Source organism: Podarcis cretensis (assembly GCF_951804945.1).
Source record: "Podarcis cretensis genome assembly, chromosome: 14".
NCBI classification, from domain to species: domain Eukaryota; kingdom Metazoa; phylum Chordata; class Lepidosauria; order Squamata; family Lacertidae; genus Podarcis; species Podarcis cretensis.
Window position 1 is genome coordinate 29133599 of NC_137183.1, and position 21118 is coordinate 29154716.

Genomic DNA, 21118 nt, shown 5'->3' on the forward strand with positions numbered 1-21118 from the left:
GCCCCCCGCAGCTTGGTCAGACTCATGCTGGTAACCTCGAAAACACTATCCAACCATCTCGTCCTCTGTCGCCCCCTTCTCCTTGTGCCCTCCATCTTTCCCAACATCAGGGTCTTCTCCAGGGAGTCTTCTCTTCTCATGAGGTGGCCAAAGTACTGGAGCCTCAGCTTCACAATCTGTCCTTCCAGTGAGAACTCAGGGCTGATTTCCTTCAGAATGGAGAGGTTTGATCTTCTTGCAGTCCATGGGACTCTCAAGAGTCTCCTCCAGCACCATAATTCAAAAGCATCAATTCTTCGGCGATCAGCCTTCTTTATGGTCCAGCTCTCACTTCCATACATCACTACTGGGAAAACCATAGCTTTAACTATACGGACCTTTGTTGGCAAGGTGATGTCTCTACTTCTCAAGATGCTGTCTAGGCCTGTCATTGCCCTTCTCCCAAGAAGCAGGCGTCTTTTAATTTCGTGGCTGCTGTCACCATCTGCAGTGGTACCAAGTTACAAAGTTCTCATGCCAGCCAGCTGGAAGGGAAAGAGTTCAAAGAGGGAGGTTAGATGAATGTTAATGCCTTTGTTTATTCAGGAAAAAAACAACTTTGGAGGGAGTCTCAAGCTGCTTTCTCCGACTTTTGAAAGATTATTAGTTTCTATGTTCACGCTAATGCCTTGGAATGACTTATAGCACATAATCTCTTGGAACATTCTCTGGGATTTGTAACGGAATTGAAAAACCTTTAAAAAAATGTTATTTAAAAATATATACCCTGAGACGTCTCTTGGAACGATGCCCAAGTCCATTCCAAGAGCAGCAAAGTTTTGGCAACAACGGCAGCTTCGAGGGTGGGCTAATTCACACTTACCTTTCCTCCAATCTTTCCAGGCCATAGTCCTTTAAAACTCCTTTTTTTCTTTTGCTCTGGAGCCTTCCCTGTGAAAACCTGCTCTTTAAAGCTCAATGGGACAATCCCCAGAAAATGCAAATTGACGCTTGCCCCAAGTGAGCACCGAAATCGCAGGAGAAGCTCAGGGGCAAAAAACCCCAACACCCCACACTTGGACATGAAGCTTTTATGCACAGACCTGTGTCTGGAAAGAGCGGGAGGTGAGTGTGGATAAGCCCTTAATTAAGTTGGCAAGCCTTTGCCAGAGCTGTGTGCCCCATGGACTGATACTTGAACCCTCCTGCAGGTAGTCTGCCTTGGGGCATTCACGTACCACTACAACACACTGAAATCAGCTTGGAAATAAAATCTGAGAAGCTGTTTTACATCTCAAGGCTCTTAACCCCCTGCAGCTCGTCTTGTAAGGATGCTGAGAAATGATTTGGGCCTCTTATCTCAGACTTGCTGTTTGCAGGGGTGATGTGAGCCAAACAGCCTTGAAACTGGTTTAGGCTTGCTGTGTAGACGCACATTCAATGGCAGGTGTGCCTTTGCAGATAAGCCTGCAAATAAAGTTTGATGATAAGCTGAGACTGATATCTGGGGGTGGAGCTGAAATCACACACACACACCCCTACACACACACACACACACACACACACACACACACACACACAGACCTATTTAAATGGTCAGGTTGAAGAAAGTGAGGAAATGAAGGCAAACTGCCTTAAATATGTCACTCTAGTGCAACAAAGCCACCTTAAAAAAACCAAAACAACAGACTTTGCAATTAGGTAAGTGACAGGGGCACGTACTGGAACATGTGGCATGAGTGAATGATTGAACATGAAACTTTGCAGGCACCCTGCAAGCAGATCAGTGTGAATCCTCATTGTTGTATAACTGCCCCATAAACAAATTGGAATGAATGCTCTGCAAAGATGGGACATAGTCTAACCCAGTGGTTCCCAATTTGTTTCGGGCCACCGCCCTCTTAGTTCCATAAATTCACACCCAGTTCCTCTCCTCTGTAAAAAGCACTATTCAGAGTAGCAGTTTGCCCAGCACACTATTGGTTGAATTCATTCAACAGAATTGACAAACTTGATCCAGTGATACCAGCTTTGCAAAGTCTGGCAGTCATTTATACCTCCAGCACCTGCTTGCCGTGCCCCCTTGCCTCTTAGGTAATTCATTGCCCCCCAGGGCCTGCTGCTGCCCACTTTGGGTAAAGGGATCCCTTACCATTAGGTCCAGTCGCCGACTCCGGGGTTGCAGCGCTCATCTCGCTTTATTGGCCGAGGAAGCTGGCGTACAGCTTCCGGGTCATGTGGCCAGCATGACTAAGCTGCTTCTGGCGAACCAGAGCAGCGCACAGAAATGCCGTTTACCTTCCCGCCAGAGCGGTACCTATTTATCTACTTGCACTTTGACGTGCTTTCGAACTGCTAGGTTGGCAGGAGCAGGGACTGAGTAACGGGAGCTCACCCCATTGCGGGGATTCGAACCACCGACCTAATCGGCAAACCCTAGGCTCTGTGGTTTAACCCACAGCGCCACCCATGTCCCTCTCACTTTGGGTACCACTGGACTAAGTACTGCATGAGTTTTGTACAATCAGATCATGTAGAAAGCTGAAGAGGAGCCCACAGATTCATCCTGCTTTCCTTAGCTCTGAGGAGGGGCCCTTCCCCTATTGTAACATCCTTGTGATCCTCTGAAAACCAAACACTGGTCACTTCCTAAACTTTCAGTAAGTTTGCAGTTGCCGGTCCTCTGCTGTAGGCATCTCAAGGTCTTTTCCTGCTGGCCCTCTTTCTCTTGGCAGGACATCATCACACTTCCTCGGTACTTGGACCACATTTCGTTAAACGCTTTTTATACCATCTGGCTGGATGCTGCCTAAGAACATTTTCTTCCTTGCCTCTCAGCTCTTATTCCAGGAGAAGAACCCAGGAGTCCGCTATCAATACACCATTCAAAGGGAATCTGAGAACGAGAATGAGATCACGCCGGCCGAATTCTTTTGGCAATACGGACCCTGGACAAAATGCACAGCCACCTGTGGCACAGGTAAGGATGCCTGCCTCTTTCTTTGCCTTTGTCTCACTGTTCAACGTTTGGTGAGGAGTGGCGGGGGGTGGTCACGTTCTGGCCTAGGAGCCAGAGCAAGAAACTTCGTGCGTTGGGGGAAATCCAGAAAAGCAGGTGAACCTTCCACGAGCCCTGCAGTCACCACCAGAGTCTCTTCTCTTCAGACCACATCTGAGGGAGATGGAGAGAAAGAGAGAGAGAGAGAGAGAGAGAGAGAGAGAGAGAGAAGGCCTTTTCAGTGGTGGCTCCCCAACAGTGGCATGCTGTCCCCAGGAAAAGATGCCAGGCATCATAATTGTCAGCCTTTTGCTACCAGGCTAAGACATTCCTGTTTTTTCCAAGTCTTCTGGTTGTTAATTTTAGATCATAACTTTGTAATATTCTCTTCTCTTTTGTGGAACTCTTGCTTCAGTGGTGTGCAGGATTTGTCTCTCTCAAAGTATTGCTGATTGAGCACTTGAGGAAATATTTGTCTGCTATATTTTGTAATAATAATAATAATTAATTTAACTGATTTTAGCTGTTTTGCATTTTATGATGCTTTAAGTGATTTCAAGGCATTTTTTTGAATAGAGCACTGAACAAATGAAATGAATGAATGAATGAATGGTGGCAGAAGGACTCATGACACTACTCTGTAGCCATCTTCTAACAGTGGTGAATTAGGAGCCCAGGATCAGGCCTTTCGTGTGGGGCAGGAAAGGCCAGTGGGCGTATCCTCTCCCCAACCCCCAACAGTCCACCTTGTAGTAAGAAGGATATGGTAATAATAATTAGCTAATGAAGTAGCCAGAAAATTTAGCAATCCCTTAATGATGTCTGTGGGACACAGTTGGCACTGCGGTCTAAACCACAGAGCCTAAGGCTTGCTGATCAGAAGGTCAGCGGTTCGAATCGCCATGACGGGGTGAGCTCCCGTTGCTCGGTCCCTGCTCCTGCCAACCTAGCAGTTTGAAAGCACGTTAAAGTGCAAGTAGATAAATAGGTACCACTCCGGCGGGAAGGTAAATGGTGTTTCCGTGTGCTGCTCTGGTTCGCCAGAAGCGGCTTAATCAAGCTGGCCACGTGACCTGGAAGCTGTACACCGGCTCCCTCAGCCAGTAAAGTGAGATGAGCGCCACAACCCCAGAGTCATCTGCGACTGGACCTAACGGTCAGGGGTCCCTTTACCTTTAATGGTGTCCATAATCCCCTGCTTAGAGGCATGCAGTTCTGGCTTGAGAATGCAGCTTGTCTAGACTGCTGGGTAGGAAGTACCAAATGCATTTCATGTTTGGCCACTTTAATTAGAGCCCTGAATTGGGGGATGCAGCATCCTGCCTTGAGGTGCTGGCTAACTGAGTGCAAGATGGAAGGGTAGGCAGGCAAGAGAATTTATTCCGCCGGCAAGGAAAGGCGTTTTCAAAGGCCGCTGCCACCCACTCTAGCCTGTGGATAAGGAAACCACTGTTGTGGAGTGCATAAATTCTCAATGCAAATGTATCAAAGCGATTGGACAGGCAACACTGCTGGATGTGTTTAGACCCTGCATGTGCCCCTTTGTCCAGGATGCTTGACTCTCTGCAAATGTGTGTGCCAATACATGCACAGTGGTGCATAAGGACATGGGTTTCTGTTTGCGCAGCTGCATGTGCTCCTTTCTCTTGCCGCCAGCTGGTCAACGCCTCTTTGGAAACAGACAACTTGAAAAACAGAAAAGCAGAAGGCTTTGCCTTGTCCTTTGATGTCCGCCTCTTGTTGACTGGGGTAACTGGGAAAGAGTCCTCCTCTACAGCTGAGTTTTATTAAAGCATGAGATGAGGGGACCAAGTGTACAGGCCAGTTAAGGATGCTTCTTCACTCTCTCCTTAGGGTGCTTCCAAATGACCACCATTTTGGGGTGGGATTTAGTCGCGGCTAATTCAGGTTGTGCAACTACAGTTGGTTTGGGAGGTCTTGTGCAACTCACCCAATTCCCCCAAAGATCAGACCTTTTGCAATAAGGAGAAGGAAGGGGTTTTTAATTTATTTATTTCATAATATTTATACACTGCTTGATTGTAAAGCTACAACAATCCTCAAAGTGGTTTACTATCACTAAGAAAAATTAACGACAACAATTTAAAGCTTTTAAAAAGTTAAAATAACAATAGATTTCAAAAAGATTAAAGTTTGCATTGGTTTTCTCAATATGTGGACGGGATTGTTATAGGAAGGCTCGGCATTCGAAATCAGCCATTTCATAACTATTCCAGTTTGATTAATCCAGACATGAGGGGTTTGGGGTGAGAATGAGGTTCTTCTGAAGCAAATGCATATATCCCTATTTCCCAGTGTTGTTCGGAAGGCAGCATTTTCCAGGTAAACTTTCACAATGGCACTTGGCTCTCCCTTACATAAGAACAAAAGAACAGCCTGGATCAGCATCCCATCTAGTCCGGCATCCTTCTCTCACAGTGGCCAACCAAATGCCTGTGGGAAACCTGCAAGCAGGATTCGAGCACAAGCCATGATGGCTAGTAGCCATTGATAGCCCTCCTCCATAGATTACAAACCTGCCACACATGCTTCTACAAGTCCTAGAAGTGGCAAAACATCAGCTCCATGGTTTGAAGGGACGCACTGCAGTGAAGGCAGGGCCGGATCCTTCCAACTCAGTGCTCATTACTGCACGTTTGACTCCTATGGGCAAAACATTTCTTGGGGAGACATTCTCCCCATCCCTTACCCTGCTACCCCACCTCCAGTCTGTTGCTGAGAAATTCTGTGTAATGGATCACAGCTGCCTGGAAGGCCCTGTGCAGATGGGTTTCACAGCTCCACAAAAGCCCAGAAACCTGAGCTTCAGAGGCAGCAAATTGGATGTCTTCAGAGGGGGCAGATTATGTCACCTGGGAGGAAACAGATTCTTTTCTTTCAGCTCTCCCAGCTCACTGGGGCCTGACGCACAGCTACACTTGCCAAAGTTCTTTCTTTCTTTCTTCTTTCTTCTTTCTTCTTTCTTTTCGTTCTTTCTTTCTTTCTTGGCATCTCTGTCCCTTTTACTGAAACCAGATCATCTTCCAGGACTCCTCTGCAGCGCCGACGCTCCAGATTTTCTGTCAGATGCTGTCACACCACCTTGACAAGGCCCAGAGCAGCACTTGGGGTGGTGGTTTGTGCGTGTTTGTGTGTGTGAGTTCCTTGTGATGTATTTGTATTTGGCTGCATAAACACATACACCATACACATGGTTTGCCCCAAAGAATCCTGGGGACGGCAGTTTACCCCTCACAGAGCTACAAACAGGGGAAGGGACACTGCTCAGTGGCAGAGCAACTGCCTTGCATGCAGAAGGACCCAGGCTCAATCTCTGACATCTCCAGATAGGGCTGGGAGAGATTAGTGCCTGAAACTCTGGAAAACTGCTGCTAGTTGGTGCATAAGTGAGCTAGATGGTAAGAGCTGTTTGACAGTGGAATGGGCTCCCTCAGAAAGTGGTGGACTCTCACCCAGATGGCTAGATTCCTGAAATGCATGGGGTTGGAGTAGACCAGAGGTTGTCAACCTGGTCCCTACCGCCCACTAGTGGGTGTTTCAGGATTCTGGGTGGGCGGTAGGGGGTTCTGCAGCACAAGCTGAATCCTTCTTCCATCGAGCGCTGGTGGGCGGTAAGGAAATTTTACCATCAAGAAAGATGCATTAGTGGGCGGTAGGTATAAAAAGGTTGACTACCCCTGGACTAGATGATGCTTGGAAGTCCCTTCCAACTCTACAATTCTGTTATCAGTATAAGGCAGCTTCCTAAGCTCCTGTGCTTCTAGGGCTACAGTTCCCAGCACCCTTAACAAAACATATGGCTGCATTTGGGCTTGTGAAAGTGGATTTTCCTCTAGGCTTGATTGGCAGGGTGAATTTCCCTGAATCTGATTGGCTGTTGATTTGTCTGCTGCCAGCAGACTTCAATCAGGGGTCCCAGCCAGGATCTCCCCCACACACCCAAAGCCTCTGGTGTGCTTGCTGTGCTGCAAACATTGACGCCAGCTGCTCATATCGTTTGTGGCCTGTTGACCTTATGAATTGTTATCGCCAGACTATGAAAGGGAACCTTTAAGCAGGTTCTGGGTCTGGGAAAGGAGAAGGGGCAGATAGGCAATCAGGGAGCAGAAGAAGGGTGACATAATCGTGGACTGAGGGAGGCAGGGAGCTCTCGGGTGATTTCTTAATTTGCTGGGTTGGGAGAGGAAGTCTGCCAGCCAAGCGCCTTCTGGGTTTCCTGCCAGAAACTGAGGCTGCCAGAAGCACATCAGATCCTGGCTTGTGACCGGCCCCCGTGGGGACTGTCCAGCCTGCACGCCAGGAGCAGCTCCAGCATCCAGCCCCACTGAGCTACGGCAACCCCTGGCCCACGTGCCTCCTCCTTGCTCCCAGGGAAGTGTCTGTGTGCTTCAGCCAGCTGGGAAAGGATGAGGGAGAGAGAGAGAAACACACACACACAGAGAGAGAGAGAGAGAGAGGGGTGGGGTGGGGGGGGGAGAGAGACCTTTGCAAGGTCAGAGACTGGAGCAAAGGGTCAGCTGGCGATGAGGAGGAGAAAGGACAAGGCAGGGGATGTTCTGTGTCTCGTAGAAAAGGAGCCCACAACACGAGCAAGAGGCAGATTGTTGCAAGTGACAGGGTGGAGGGACTGCACATAAGGACATACAAAGTGCTTATTGGATCAGGCCAGTGGCCCATCTAGTCCAGCGTCCTTTGGCCAACCAGTTTCTTGTGGGAAGCCCACAAGTAGGATTTAACAACAAAAACAACAACAACAATTTATTATTTATATCCTGCCCATCTGGCTGGGCTTCCCCAGCCACTCTGGGCACCTTCCAACAAAATATTAAAATACCGTAATGCATCAAACATTAAAAGCTTCCCTAAACAGGGCTGCCTTCAGGTGTCTTTCAAAAGTCTGGTAGTTGTTGTTCTCTTTGACATCTGGTGGGAGGGCGTTCCACAGGGCGGGCGCCACTACCGAGAAGGCCCTCTGCCTGGTTCCCTGTAACTTGGCTTCTCGCAGTGAGGGAACCGCCAGAAGGCCCTCGGCACTAGACCTCAGTGTCCGGGCTGAACGATGGGAGTGGAGATGCTCCTTCAGGTATACTCCCCTCTTGTAGCTTCCAGCAACTGGTATTCAGAAGCATTGCCGCCTCTGACTGTGGAGGCAGAGCAAAGCCATCATGGCTAGCAGTCATCGATAGCCCTCTCCTCTTCCATGAATTTGTCTAACCTAAAGTTACCAGATTTTTTTTCCAATGAATCCGGGGACACTTTTCAACTTCAATGGATTTTGTATGGGGACTGATTTGTAAATCCGGGGACTGTCCCCAGGAAACAGGGACATCTGGTAACCTTAGTCTAAACCTCTTTTTAAGCCATGCAAGATGGTGGCCGTAATTGCCTGCTTTGGGAGCAAGTTCCAAAGTGTAACTATGCCCTGCATGAAGAAAGACTTTCTTCGTCCCAAATCTTCCAACCTTCAGTTTCATTGGATGTCCACAAGTTCTGGCACTATGAGACTGGGAGAACAACATCTCTCTATCCGCTTCCTCCATGCCATGTGTTTTACAAATGGCAAAGGAGGCTCTCTGGAGGCAAGAAAGTGGCTGGGGTGTAAGGAGGAGGAAGGTGGTGTCTATTTGCAAGGTCCAAGCCCAGAGCTGGTGCACATTCACACAGTCACCCAAGGATCAGATGCAATCTTGTGCGCACTCTCTTGGGGGAGGAAATCCTATTAAATTCCATGGGACATATTTGTGAATACGCCTGGCTAAGAAGCAGGTCAGGGTCACTTCCAGATGACATGTTTATTGAGCATCCTAATTAGTTCCCACAAAGTTTGCAGGGAAGGTAAACAACATCAACTGTTCATTGAGTGTTCGTTCTGATTTATTTGCAGGGAGATGAAATGATGTCGCCTCAAGCAAATGTCGCCCCACAATTTCTGTTGCACTTTCGCACCCCTTTCCTTACTGCAAACTGTCCAGTCCCCCCCCCCCCCCGCTTAGGTTTAGGGTTAGAGAAGTGGGTTTGTCCTGCAAAAATGCCAAATCCAGTTTAATTATGCAACCTGAATTGGCTGGTGATTCAGTTGAAATGCCCCTACCCCCACAAAATAATGACAGTCTGGAAGCAGCCCAGAAGTCTTTTCTCGCAAAGCTAGTTTGGAGGCAGAGCATAGCCATTGTGGCTAGTAGCCATCGATTGCCCTCTCCTCCATGAAGGCTCCATCAGTTGTAGCAGTTCCATGCAAAGAGCTCCTGACGCTCCTGCTTTTGGCTTCTGCAAGGAGAGGCTTTTGCAGCTGTTTTGTGTTTTGACCTCTCAGCTGTTGCTGATGTGCAGAAGCTGAGGCCAGTCCTCAGCAGACGGCCTGCTCATAGGTGCCGCTGCTGACCAAGGGGCCCTGAATGGAAGCAGGCAGCCTTCACTGAGCCATCTCCCAGATGCTTCCTATCTAAAGCCGCCAAGGTTAGCGGGCAGCAAACAGCCTGTTTTGTCCAAACAGTTGTGCTAAAATAGCTCCAGAGGTCTGGAAATAGCCCTAGTGCCATCTGGGAGGGCGGTGGGCAGGCGCCTCTCTTTCTCCTGGAAGAAGGAATGGCATGGCAGCACAGAAGGAAGGGGGGGCAGGAAAGAGCCATGATCATAATTCAACTTTGGACACCTTCTGCCTGAATCTTGATGCTTATATTGCAACAGAGCAGAGGGTATTCCAGGAAGCCAGAGCTAGAGCCTGAGTAGCTCAGTTGGTTAGAGCATGGTGCTGATAATGGCAAGGTTGCAAGTTTGATCCCTGTATGGGGCAACTGCATATTCCTGAAGTGCAGGGGGTTGAACTAGTTAATCCTTAGGGCCTCTTCCAACTCGACAATTTTATTATTCTAAGTAGGGCTGGGTGATCTATCGATATATCGTCCCAAATTGGTTTGAAATCCATATCATGATATTTTGTTTATTTTTAGAAAGTGGGGTTTTTTTGTGATGTGGGTGACAGAGCACACTTGGATCCACTTTAATTGCATGAACTTCTCTGTTACATGCTTGAATACAGTGGTACCTCGGGTTACAGACGCTTCAGGTTACAGACTCCGCTAACCCAGAAATAGTACCTTGGGTTAAGAACTTTGCTTCAGGATGAGAACAGAAATCGTGCTCCGGTGGCGCGGCGGCAGCGGGAGGCCCCACTAGCTAAAGTGGTGCTTCAGGTTAAGAACAGTTTCAGGTTAAGAACGGACCTCTGGAATGAATTAAGTTTTTAACCCGAGGTACTACTGTACCGGCCGGAAAACACAAGACAGTCTGGTAGCATCCTTAGCCTATCTGAGCTTACAGGGTGAGGTCAAATTCTGCACGCTCCTTTGAGCTCTGCAAAAGAAAGAGGGAGGTGGCAATGGAACTGTACTGTTGGAACATAGACACACCAAATCAAATAAATCCCCAGGAAAAGGTTTCTCTCCCGTGGGATTACCCGTGGGCCTCTCCCGCTGCTAGGATTGATTTCTGAAGTCGGTTGTTGGCTCTCCCGCCTGGCGCTCCTCATTGCGGAGTCTTGGCTTAAAGCTCACCCCACGTGGCAGGAGATCAGTTTCCAGGATTCTTTCCCAGCCCTGTGGAGTTCCATGCATCCAATTGCAAGAGCTCTCTTCAGATTGGCATTACTGTTCCTGGCAGAAAAGGGCTATTGTTCCCGCAGACAATCTGCGGCATTGTATGTGGAGGAGGGCCCTGAGTCTGCCCAGCAGAAAACCGACTCCGCGGGAGTCCCGTTACCAGTTGCACCAATTATTGCAAGAAGGCATTGCCATCAAAACAAAAACACAGAGGAATAAATTGCAGCTTTTGTTTTTAAAATAAACTTAAGGCCAGGACCAACAGTTTAGATTTCTTTCTTGTTAACAGCTCTGGGCTCAAGGTCACAAGCGGACAAATCAGCCTGTGAAATGGAGAGGCTTGGGCATTATTTAAGTCTGCTGCTTTTGAGGGTTCTGGTTGAGGGAATGGGTTTTCTTTGTACTGCACGGTGAAGTGCTTTTATGCCTGGTTTTGAGACCACAGCCCCACCCCACCTTAGAATAGCTTAAAGATAGGGAGTCGGATGCAGGAGCTGCTGGTGAAGAGGCCCTAACAAAGAAGGGGGGCAGACAAAGAGGGTCCTTGTTTGTTAGCTAGTCATCCATGCACTCTGTGTGTGTGTGTGTGTGTGTGTGTCTTGGCGTGCTCCGTTTTCAACCTGATCTTTGCTGACCTCAGCCCCCCAACTGTGCTCCGTGGTGACTTAATTACAACATTCCAAGTTCTCTAGGCTGCCTCCTGCTGCTTCCCCTCCCTAACCTTGCAAGGCTGGGGGGGGGTATTGTTAGTAACAGCTGCTCACAGGTGCAGGGCTTAGAGACCTGCAGCATCTTCTGCAATCATTAACCCCTGCGCTGCTCCCCAAAGGTCCTTGCTACAGCTGGCTGCCCAACGCAGCAATTGTGTGTGGTGGTGGGACTCTATAACAGCCAGCCAGGAAGTGGCTGTACCATCAGCCCTGCATGCAGAACGTCCCAGATTTAATCCCCAGATGTATCTCTCGGTAGGGCTGAGGAATGGCCCCTCCTGAAACCCTGGAGGGCCACTGCTGTCTGTTGGCGTGCAGCTGTTTCAATCCAAGATCCTCTATTCCTCATGAGCAACCTTCAAGTGGGGGAGCACATGCCAAGAGTTTTATAGCTTAATCATAGAATCATAGAGTTGGAAGGGATCCTGAGGATCATCTAGTCCAACCCCCTGCAATGCAAGAATATGCAGCTGTCCATTACGGGGACCGAACCTGCAACCTTGCATACATAGTTCTCTGCCTCCCCATTTTATCCTCGCAACAACCCTGTGAGGTAGGCTAGGCTGAGAGGGAGTGGCTGGCCCAAGGTCACCCAGTGAGTGCCGTGACCAAGTGAGGATTTGAACCCTGGTCTGCCAGGTCCTGGTCCAGTACTCTAACCACTACGCCCCACTGATCCTTGGTTCTTGGCCTGCCAGCATGTACCACTGTGCGCACGGGGCGTGCCTGATACCCACCTCCTTCTCTCCTCAGGGGTCCAGCGGCAGATTGTGCACTGCATGGAGAAAGTGGCTGGGATGGTGGAGGAGCACTACTGCAACGTCCTTAGCCGGCCGGACGACAAGCAGAAGAGTTGCAGCGAGGAGCCGTGTCCCGCCAGGTCAGCTCAACTCCCCTGCGTCTAAACCACAAGAACATAAGGAGAGCGTGTTGGATCAGGTCAATTGCCCATCAAGCCAAGCATCCTGTTCCCCAATAACTGTGAAAGGAGCCTCTTAGAATCACAGAATTGTAGAGTTGGAAGAGATCCAATGGGTCATCTATTCCAAACCCTTGCAATGGTCATGCTCCCAAAGTTGGACGTCTAATTGCTCTTTCCCTAGCCTAACCCTTGAACTCCTTATTAGACACCGAGAGACAGCAAGACTGTGCAAGGTGCCCCGACTATAAAATTGGAGAAATCAAGAGAGATATAGCCGCACCGGCAACATATCTCTTCTTTCTTGTATCTAGAAATGCAAGAAGGGCCTTTACACTCACCAGAAGCTCGGCTCTTCCCTCGCCGGTCCTGGAAGAAGCCTTTAGAAAAGTCCCGTATGCTCAGAGACTTTGCACCTGTCCATTGGGAGAGATAGGAAGCCCAGAACACATGTTCTTTAGATGTCCCTTCTATGAAGAGGCACGTAGTAAGACCATTGATCCCCTACTGGTGAGGCTTGCCAACCTCCCACAAAAGCAAAAATTTGACCTTTTCCTGTTAGGCAAAGATCAGAAGATGACCTGGATGGTCGCCAGATTCTGTGTACAGATCTGTAGGCGCAGACCACCTCCCAACTCAAAATAGTCCGTCATGAAAATCCCCAAACTCGATTCCATGGGTGACTCTGGGTCAACCCCCTGGGATAGTTTATTGCTGTACATTGTTTTTAAATTTATTGTTGTACATCGTTTTAATTGTCGGTTTTACCTCTGTGACTGTACCCCCAAGTGTGTTTTATAAGCTGGTCTTTGACCACAATAAATTATCTATCTATCCTGCTTGCTCCCTTCCAGATGGTGGGCTGGCGAGTGGCAGGCGTGTTCTGCCACTTGTGGGGACACTGGGCTGACGAAGAGGACTGTCCTCTGCATCCAGAGTGTGGCGCTGGATGAGCAGCGGGCTCTGCAAGCCAGCAAGTGCCAACATCTCTCCAAGCCGGATGCCACGGCCCCCTGCAACCGAGAGGTCCTCTGCCCGGCTCGGTGGCTGGCTGGCAATTGGTCCAAGGTGAGGAGAATCCGAGCGCAAAAACCCTTGCTGCAAGTCTTGGTTCAATCCACAAGGGCATCTCCAGGTAGGGCTGGGAATGGCCCCTGTCTAAAATCCTGAAGGGCAGCTGTCAAATCAGTTATTGAGCTAGATGGACCCCATGATCTGATTCATTAGAAAGCAGCTACCTTCCTACCTTCCTCCAAACAGGACCTGGAGGGTTCTCCATTGCATAAATAACAGCAACTTTGGGAAATTTGGCAAAGGCCAACACTGTACTTTGCAATCCAAATAAACTTGAGAGCAAGCCCCAACAGAGATCTCGCTAGGTCCTTGGGAGAGGACAGAGGAGGCTGCCCAACCTCCTTGGCCTTGGGCAATCCGGGTTTTCCCTCCCAGGGTCCGTGCAGAAAGACTCCGCTTTTAATGTGGCTGGCAATGAGTCACATGCCCTTGTGGCATGAAACTATTTTCGGTATGTGGGTTGCTGCAACTCTGGAGAAAGGTCAGAAGACCTCTTATCTGCTCAGCCGCAACAAACATCCTTCTTGTGCTTTGTTTCTCCCTGTTAGCAAATCCCCACTCGCTCTTTCCCCCCTCAGCTAGGAATCTTGCTGGGATGAAGGGTGGTACTTGATGGGAACCCCAAATAGAGACGACCTATGAAGTCACTGGGTGCCAGCCCCCTCCAGGGTCACCCGCCAGCCCCCCAGCTGTCTGGGTTTTTCCATGCAAGCCAAGCTTCGTCAGGAAACAAAGATGACCTGAAACTGAAGAACGATGGCTGGGTTTAGATTGAGCTTCTGTAGTGGAAAGAGCAAATGACCTTGGATTATAATGATTTCTGGCCCTTTTTTGCATGGACCAGCCTTCTCCAACCTGGTGCCCTCCAGAAATTTTGGACTACAACTGGGGCACCAGGTTTGTTTATTTACTGCACTTATATTCCACCACCTGTGTCTCCAAGGAGTGCAAGGTGGGGAATACATGGTTCTCTTCCCACCTTCTATAATCCCCACAACAAACCTGTGAGGTAGGTTAGGCCAAGAGGTCTTCCAGGTCCTAGTCTGAGACTCTAACCGGTGGTTCCCAAACTTTTGAGGGCTACCAATTCCTTGGTTTTATAAACCCTTTCCCAGTGTTCCCTACCCTATAAAAGGCATTATCAGAATAGTGGTTTGCATGACCCACTAAGGAAGACTGTAACACAATCAAATCCGAAGCAGTGACAACTAATTGCATATAGATATATAGATATAGATATAGATATAGATATAGATATAGATATAGATATAGATATAGATATATAGATTATATATACACATACATACATACATACATAAAATCAATTATAAGTATTTAGTTTAATTACTACAACAGAATTGATGGACAAACCATTGATACCAACTTTTTGAAATCTGATAATCATTTACACTTCCTGTTCCCGCTTGCCAATGCTTCCTAGTACCCCCACCTAGGTAATCCCATTGCCCCTCAGGGGGTGCTACCACCCACTTTGGGATCAACTGCTCTAACCACTGTACCACACTATCTCTCTTGGAGGATCATAGCATAGAGAAACTGCCAGCACTGTGTTGGCCATTGATGTCTCTCACACTCCTTATTTTCTCTCCCCTTTCCCATACAGTGTTCGGTCACATGTGGAAGTGGGATACAGCATCGCCTGGTGTACTGCCCCAATAATACCAGAGCCAGCTGTGATCCGGGGCAAAGACCAGCCTCCGAAATTGCCTGTTCGTTGCTGCCCTGCTGGAACAAGATCGAGAGCATCTTCCCAGACTGGTCAGGTTCTGGTTCCTCGAGCCGGGAGCTGTACAATGAGATCAATTTCATCCCAAGCCACCCCATCCCTCGATTCAGCCCTTTGTCACCCAAATCTGAAGACCTCAATGCCATAAGGGAAGAAGACTTTTCACCCGGCAACAACAAAAAGGGAAACGTGTTTGTGGATGATTTTTACTACGATTACAATTTTATCAACTTCCATGAAGACCTGTCTTACGACTCAGCTGACGCCAAGGGTGGTGGGAGAGAGGACTTGTTGCCGGATGTTGGGGTGAAGAAGGTCAGCGACGTGAAAGAGGACCCTCAAGAAATGGCTCCCGATTCTCTCCCTACTGTAAAGCCAGAGATAGACCATGGAAGCCCAACATCTCCAGCTGTTGGGCAGAATAGCAAAGGGGTAACCAGTGGGTTTCAAGAGCATAGCACTGCTGTCAGTTGGCATGGTTCTTTGGGTACAGCCATTGCTGTCTCTCCGACCTCCTCCATGGCAGTTAATGTGAAGGAGAACCCACCAGCCATTTGGGGAGATCTTCCTTCTTCCACTTCTGCAGCTACAACGGATTTCCCTTCTGGCACCAGTACCCATGTATCTGTCAATCATGCCCAAGAAGACACCACACGTTGGGAAGGGAAGGTAGCAAACACGGCGCCCTCTGTGATCTTCCCTTACTTGACCCTCCTGACTCCAACCGTACCTTCTGTTGAGGGCAGCCCCAGTCAAGACCATGAGTTTAGCACTCGCAAGAGCTGGAAGGAAGACGTTGGAGGCTCAAAGGTCCCATATCTCAGCACCATCGGAGACAATGGCTTGTTGGGCCGTGGAGAAGGTGGTGGTGCAGACCGGGCCATCGTTGATCTCAAAGATGACTTTGGTGATGGACGCAGAATGGAAGAAGCCCTGGTTAGGACAGTCGCGGCAGGAACTGCAGAAACAGCATCAAAGGGAACGCATGGGAACTTCATTTCTCCACTGCCTGGTCCTACTGAAACCACCCTTCACCTTCCAGCTCAGGTCCCAAGCGAGACAAGCAGGAAGCCTGAGGATGGTGTGAGTCCGTACGACGTGGCAAACAGTAAGAGCCTTGCGGCAGATACACAGGACATCCAACACTCTCCTGCTGATGTGGTCAAGGCCAAGGGCGAGTCTCCCTCCCTGGAGCCCACACCCACCTTTGCATATGAGCCACCTGGGCTTGACAGCAATAGGGTTGAGAGGCAGCCCCCTTCCAGCCGCGCTCTGCTAATTCCACACAGTCCCAACTCACTGGGGCGGCAGCTGCCGACTGAGCGGACATCCTTGGAGTGGGGTCCCTCCTCCCCTGGCTCTGTCCCTTCCATGCCACCTGCACCGAGGCGGAAGGAGGAGTCTGTTGGAATGAAAACCAAGTGGGACGCTGAGCGTATCCCTCCCAGCGTGGGGGACCAGGGACTCTCTGGGGGCAGAAATAAAAGTGCCCCCCATGGGGCTCACTGGATGTTTGCAAGCAGCCATGGAGGTCTCGGGCCCAGGCCCACGACTGCAAGGCACCAGGAGGAAAAGGAGGACAGGACGCTCTCGGTGGCTCCTTCAGCTAGTGTCGCAGCTGCTCTGAATGCCAGCTGGGAAGCTGGAAACTGGAGTGAGGCAAGTTCCTGGCAGGAAGGAGAGGATACCTGCCGGGTGCAGAGAGTTCTCTGCTTGGCTCTGAGCCCCTTGGCACCCGGCCTGCTTTCCCCAGAGCTCAGCTCTGCAGAAAGTGGGAGGGTTTGGGTCACACTCTCGTCCAGAGCAGGGTTAGCCAGCCCGGTTCCCTCCAGTTATTGTTGGGCTGCAATTATTTTTATTTATTTGTTTCATAAAATGTACATATTGTTTGATTGTTAAAAAAAAAAAAACTCAAAACCAAAACCACAAAACAATAAAATTATCGACAAGAAGCATTAACAACAATAATTAAAAACTTCTAAAAAGTTTTTAAAGTCTAAAAACAGATCAAAACTATCATCGACAAAATTGTTTAGACAACAATCGCTGGCCATGCTGGTGGTTGGGATTTTATTTATTTGCTATTTGTTTATGTATTGAATTTATATTTCTCCCCCTACCTCCCTGAAGGGTGCCTAGATTGGCTAAAAAACTTAAAGGGAAAGGACGTATCTGTCAGGGGCTCAGGAGCAGAGGCACAGGGAAGAGAGGAGATGGAGAGCGAAGGGGAAGAATCCGAGGGGAGCGTAGGAGAAGAGGACAGTGGACCGAGGGATTCCATGAGCCTCTCCAGCGAATCGGAAGATTCACAGAAGGGGGCGCCAGTGGCCAGGGGTAGGGGGTTCCCAAGGGGAACGCCCCAGGAGCAAGGGGGCAGCAGGGACTCCCAGAGCAGTAGCTGGAAATCAGGACCAGCTTCCCCACCAGAGCAGAGTGGGGGGGAAGAGTCCCAAGGATCAGGGCCAGTGCATTCCCCACCAGGGAGAGATGATAAGGCAGGGCTGACCACGCCTCCATCAGAAAGTCGGACAACGGAGGAGAGGTCAGATCCGGCCAGTGTCCCGGAAGAGGGAAGCAGTGACCGAAGTAGTGTAACGGTTAGGAGAAAGGTCACTGGGTTGGCGCGAGAGGCAAGTTCAAATGTACAGGAGCGCGGGACAGCAGAGAATGAGGATTGGGAACCGGGTCCTAAAGCCCGCCGGAGGGAGGGGGAGGAGCTAAGCGACTCAGCGTCGGAAGAGTCCAGAAAGGGCAATGCCCCAGCGGGCAGGAGGACCCAGAGGAGGAGAGAGCAGCGTAAAAGGTGGAGCAGGGCTAGGATCTTAAACTGGTGTCATAGGGAAGGAGACTCAGACGGGACTTCGCCGATCTAGGGTTTAAGACGTAGGGCTGCACGCTGTGGCTTTGAAATGGAAACTGAACTTCAATAAAGACTTTTGTACATTACTACAGCCTAGCGTTGGTCCTCTGTGAGCTGGGACCTAGAGGCAGCTCTGACAGTATCCAATATATAATAATTAAAATGACAGCATACCTTCCAACATTTCTCCATTGAAAATAGGGACATCCTATTCAACAACAACAATGGCAATGTTCCTATTTATACCCTGCTCATCTGACTGGGTTGCCCCAGCCACTCTATATACTGTTCCAATGTACAGTATATAAAAAATAATAAAACATTTTTTAAAAAAGCTTCCCTATAAGGAGGTGTCTGGAAGGGAGTTCCAGAGATTGGGGTCCCTTCCCATGTTCACACTGCCCTTTCCATCCAGGGGCGATGCTGGCTCTGCTCTGCCTCCATGGCTGGAGGCAGCAACGCTTTCGAATACTGGTTGCTTGAAACACTGGAGAGGAGAGTTGCTCTCGTGCTCGGGTCCCATTGGGACATCTGGTTGGCCACTGTGAGAACAGGATGCTGGACTTGATGGGCTGCTGTCCTGATCTAGCTGGTGTTGCTTATGCTCTTAGGTGTTTAAGAAGCTCCCCCAACCTGATCATAAACAGCAAGTTGGGACGTATGGAGTAAGGCTCTCCTCTAAGTCCAGGTCTTTGAGGGCTCTGTATACTAGCACCAACGCCTTGAATTGGACACTGTAGCTCACTGGCAGCCAGTGCAGGACTCTCAGATCTGGAGCTGTAGTCCGACCACCTCTAGACGGCACCTGCAGACCAAGTGTCCCAGAGAGCCAGCGTGGTGTAGTGGTTAAGAGCGGTGGACTCGTAATCTGGTGAACCGGGTTCGCTTCCCCGCTCCTCCACATGCAGCTGCTGGGTGACCTTGGGCTAGTCACACTTCTCTGAAGTCTCTCAGCCCCACTCACCTCACAGAGTGTTGGGGGGGGGGGGAGGGAAAGGAGATTGTTAGCCATTTTGAGACTCCTTAAGGGGAGTGAAAGGTGAGATATCAAATCCAAACTCCTCCTCCTCCTCCTCCTCCTCCTCCTCCTCTTCCTCTTCTTCTTCTTCCCTATTTTCCAGAGACAGTACCAGATTTACAGAAGCTGTCCTGGTTTCTGATTTGATCCTGGAATGTCTGTCTTTTCTTTAGGATGTCCCTCTTTCCACCAGAGAAATGTTGGAGGGGACGTCCCTATTTTGATTGGAGAAATGTTGGAGGGTATGGAATAGGGTGTCCCTATTTTCATCAGAGAACTGTCGGAGGCTATGCACCTTGTTGGCTACACCTGGTTTAGAGGAGGTGGAATGGAGGGGGGTTGCAGGTGCAGAGAAGACCCTGTCTTGGCTCCAAGGTTGTCTTTTCAGACCATGTGGCCTCTTTGCCTGTTGGGATTCTGGTGATTGCAAGAGGCTCCAGCAGGTGGTATGAGAAGGCAGTGGCAGATGAGGATGGGCCTCACAGAGGCCAGAGTTTGGGCCACTGGGTAGAGGGGCTGGAGAACCTTTTTCAACTCAAAGGTTGCCTTCCGGGGGCCACATGCTGGTAGTGGGCGGGGCAAGAGGCAAAAGTGGGTGAGGCAACAGGTATGGATTTTTAAAACCTTCCCTACACATTCTCACCCTCCTCTTTATCCTCCATCCAGACCAGCAAGGAGCATCCCCAGAGCTCCAGCTAGAGCAAAATACTCAAGGAGGGTGTAGAGCAAGGCCAGAAGGTGTATGGCTTGGGGAGAGTCAGGAGGGCCAGGCGGAGAGGAGTGGGAGGCCACATTTGGGAGGACCTGAGGTTCCCTAGCCCTGCTTGGAGAGGTGGGAGGTGAAAACCCAGCTCCTTTGAATTAGCAGGGACTGAGCAGGCCTGGGTGCTAACAGGGCTTCCTCTTCCTTCCAGTGCTCCACCACATGCGGCCTGGGCGCCATTTGGAGAACAGTGCGCTGCAGCACAGGGCAGGAGCAAGACTGCAGCCCTGCCCGGAAGCCCATCCCTGCCCGGAGGTGCTACTTGAGGCCGTGTTCCAGCTGGCGCGTCGGGAACTGGAGCAAAGTAGGCAAAACTCACCTCAGGCAACACCCCTCGCCAAGGAGGTCTCTGGGGCTCGTCTTCACACACCCCTCTTGATCATTTTTTAAAGTATTTGCTCCGTGTTGCATAGCAGCAGGTTGCACTCGATGACTTCCAAAGTCTGTTCCAATCCCAAAATGCAGTGACTCCAACTGGAGCAAAAGCCTCAGATCTTTGCAATCTAACAGTGGGTAAGGGAAGAGGCTCCTGCCAACCTAGCAGTTTGAAAGCACTTCAAAGTGCAAGTAGATAAATAGGTACCACTCCGGCGGGAAGGTAAACAGCGTTTCTGAGTGCTGCTCTGGTTCGCCAGAAGCGGCTTAGTTATGCTGGCCACATGACCGAGAAGTTGTACGCCGGCCAATAAAGCGAGATGAGCGCCGCAACCCCAGAGTTGGCCACAACTGGACCTAATGGTCAGGGGTCCCTTTACCCTTAAGGGAAGAGGCATGTAGGCAGGTCTAAGTCTACTGCCCCTGTCCGCTTTCCTCCAGTGTGCCATTGAGGCAACTGCCTCAGAATGCCTAGGATAGTGCCGGCCCTGGCGGCCAATTACCACGGATAGTCTTATCCTCCGTAAACCTTGACCTGAGGCCACTCCCTGCCTCTCAGGCTGGCCTACCTTGCAGGGTGGTTGTGAGCATAAAGTGGGGCAGGGGGATATTTCTTAGAACCCATGGGGGGACGGGACAGCAGGGAATTGAATAGGTAGGAACAAAAACAGGCTCCTTTTGAGAGCAGCCAGGCTGCTTTCCAATATCCCTCCACCCTCAAACGGACAGTGGCCAGCTCTCAGTTGGCTTCTCTTTGCACTATTTGGTACCCAGTGCTCCAGGACCTGTGGAGGCGGTGTGAAAGTCCGGGACACCCACTGCGTCGACAGCAGGGACCAGCGGCCCCTCCGCCCCTTCCACTGCCAGGCTGTGCTGTACAAGCCCCTCACCCAGATGCCCTGCAACAACAAGCTGTGCCTTGGCTGGTACACCTCTACCTGGAGAGAGGTGAGTCGGGGGCAGGGGGCAAGCAGACAGGGGAGGAGGCTGTGAGCCCAACCCAGAGCTTCCTTGTGCTGGGTTGAAGTATGGGCGTCTTGCTCCAATTTTTCTTGC

The 21118-nt window shown here is 50.0% G+C and overlaps 1 protein-coding gene across 2 annotated transcripts in view; it reads left to right on the forward strand.

The window, feature by feature from the left end:
* ADAMTS7 (ADAM metallopeptidase with thrombospondin type 1 motif 7) overlaps positions 1-21118 on the forward strand; it is a 67766-nt gene that overhangs the window by 28210 nt on the left and 18438 nt on the right. For both annotated transcript variants that reach the window (XM_079953599.1, XM_079953600.1), the window contains exons 16-21: positions 2818-2959; positions 12060-12186; positions 13080-13293; positions 14924-16705; positions 19839-19991; positions 20837-21010. In XM_079953599.1, the coding sequence (XP_079809725.1) occupies positions 2818-2959; positions 12060-12186; positions 13080-13293; positions 14924-16705; positions 19839-19991; positions 20837-21010 (2592 nt within the window). The remainder of the gene's footprint in view (positions 1-2817; positions 2960-12059; positions 12187-13079; positions 13294-14923; positions 16706-19838; positions 19992-20836; positions 21011-21118) is intronic.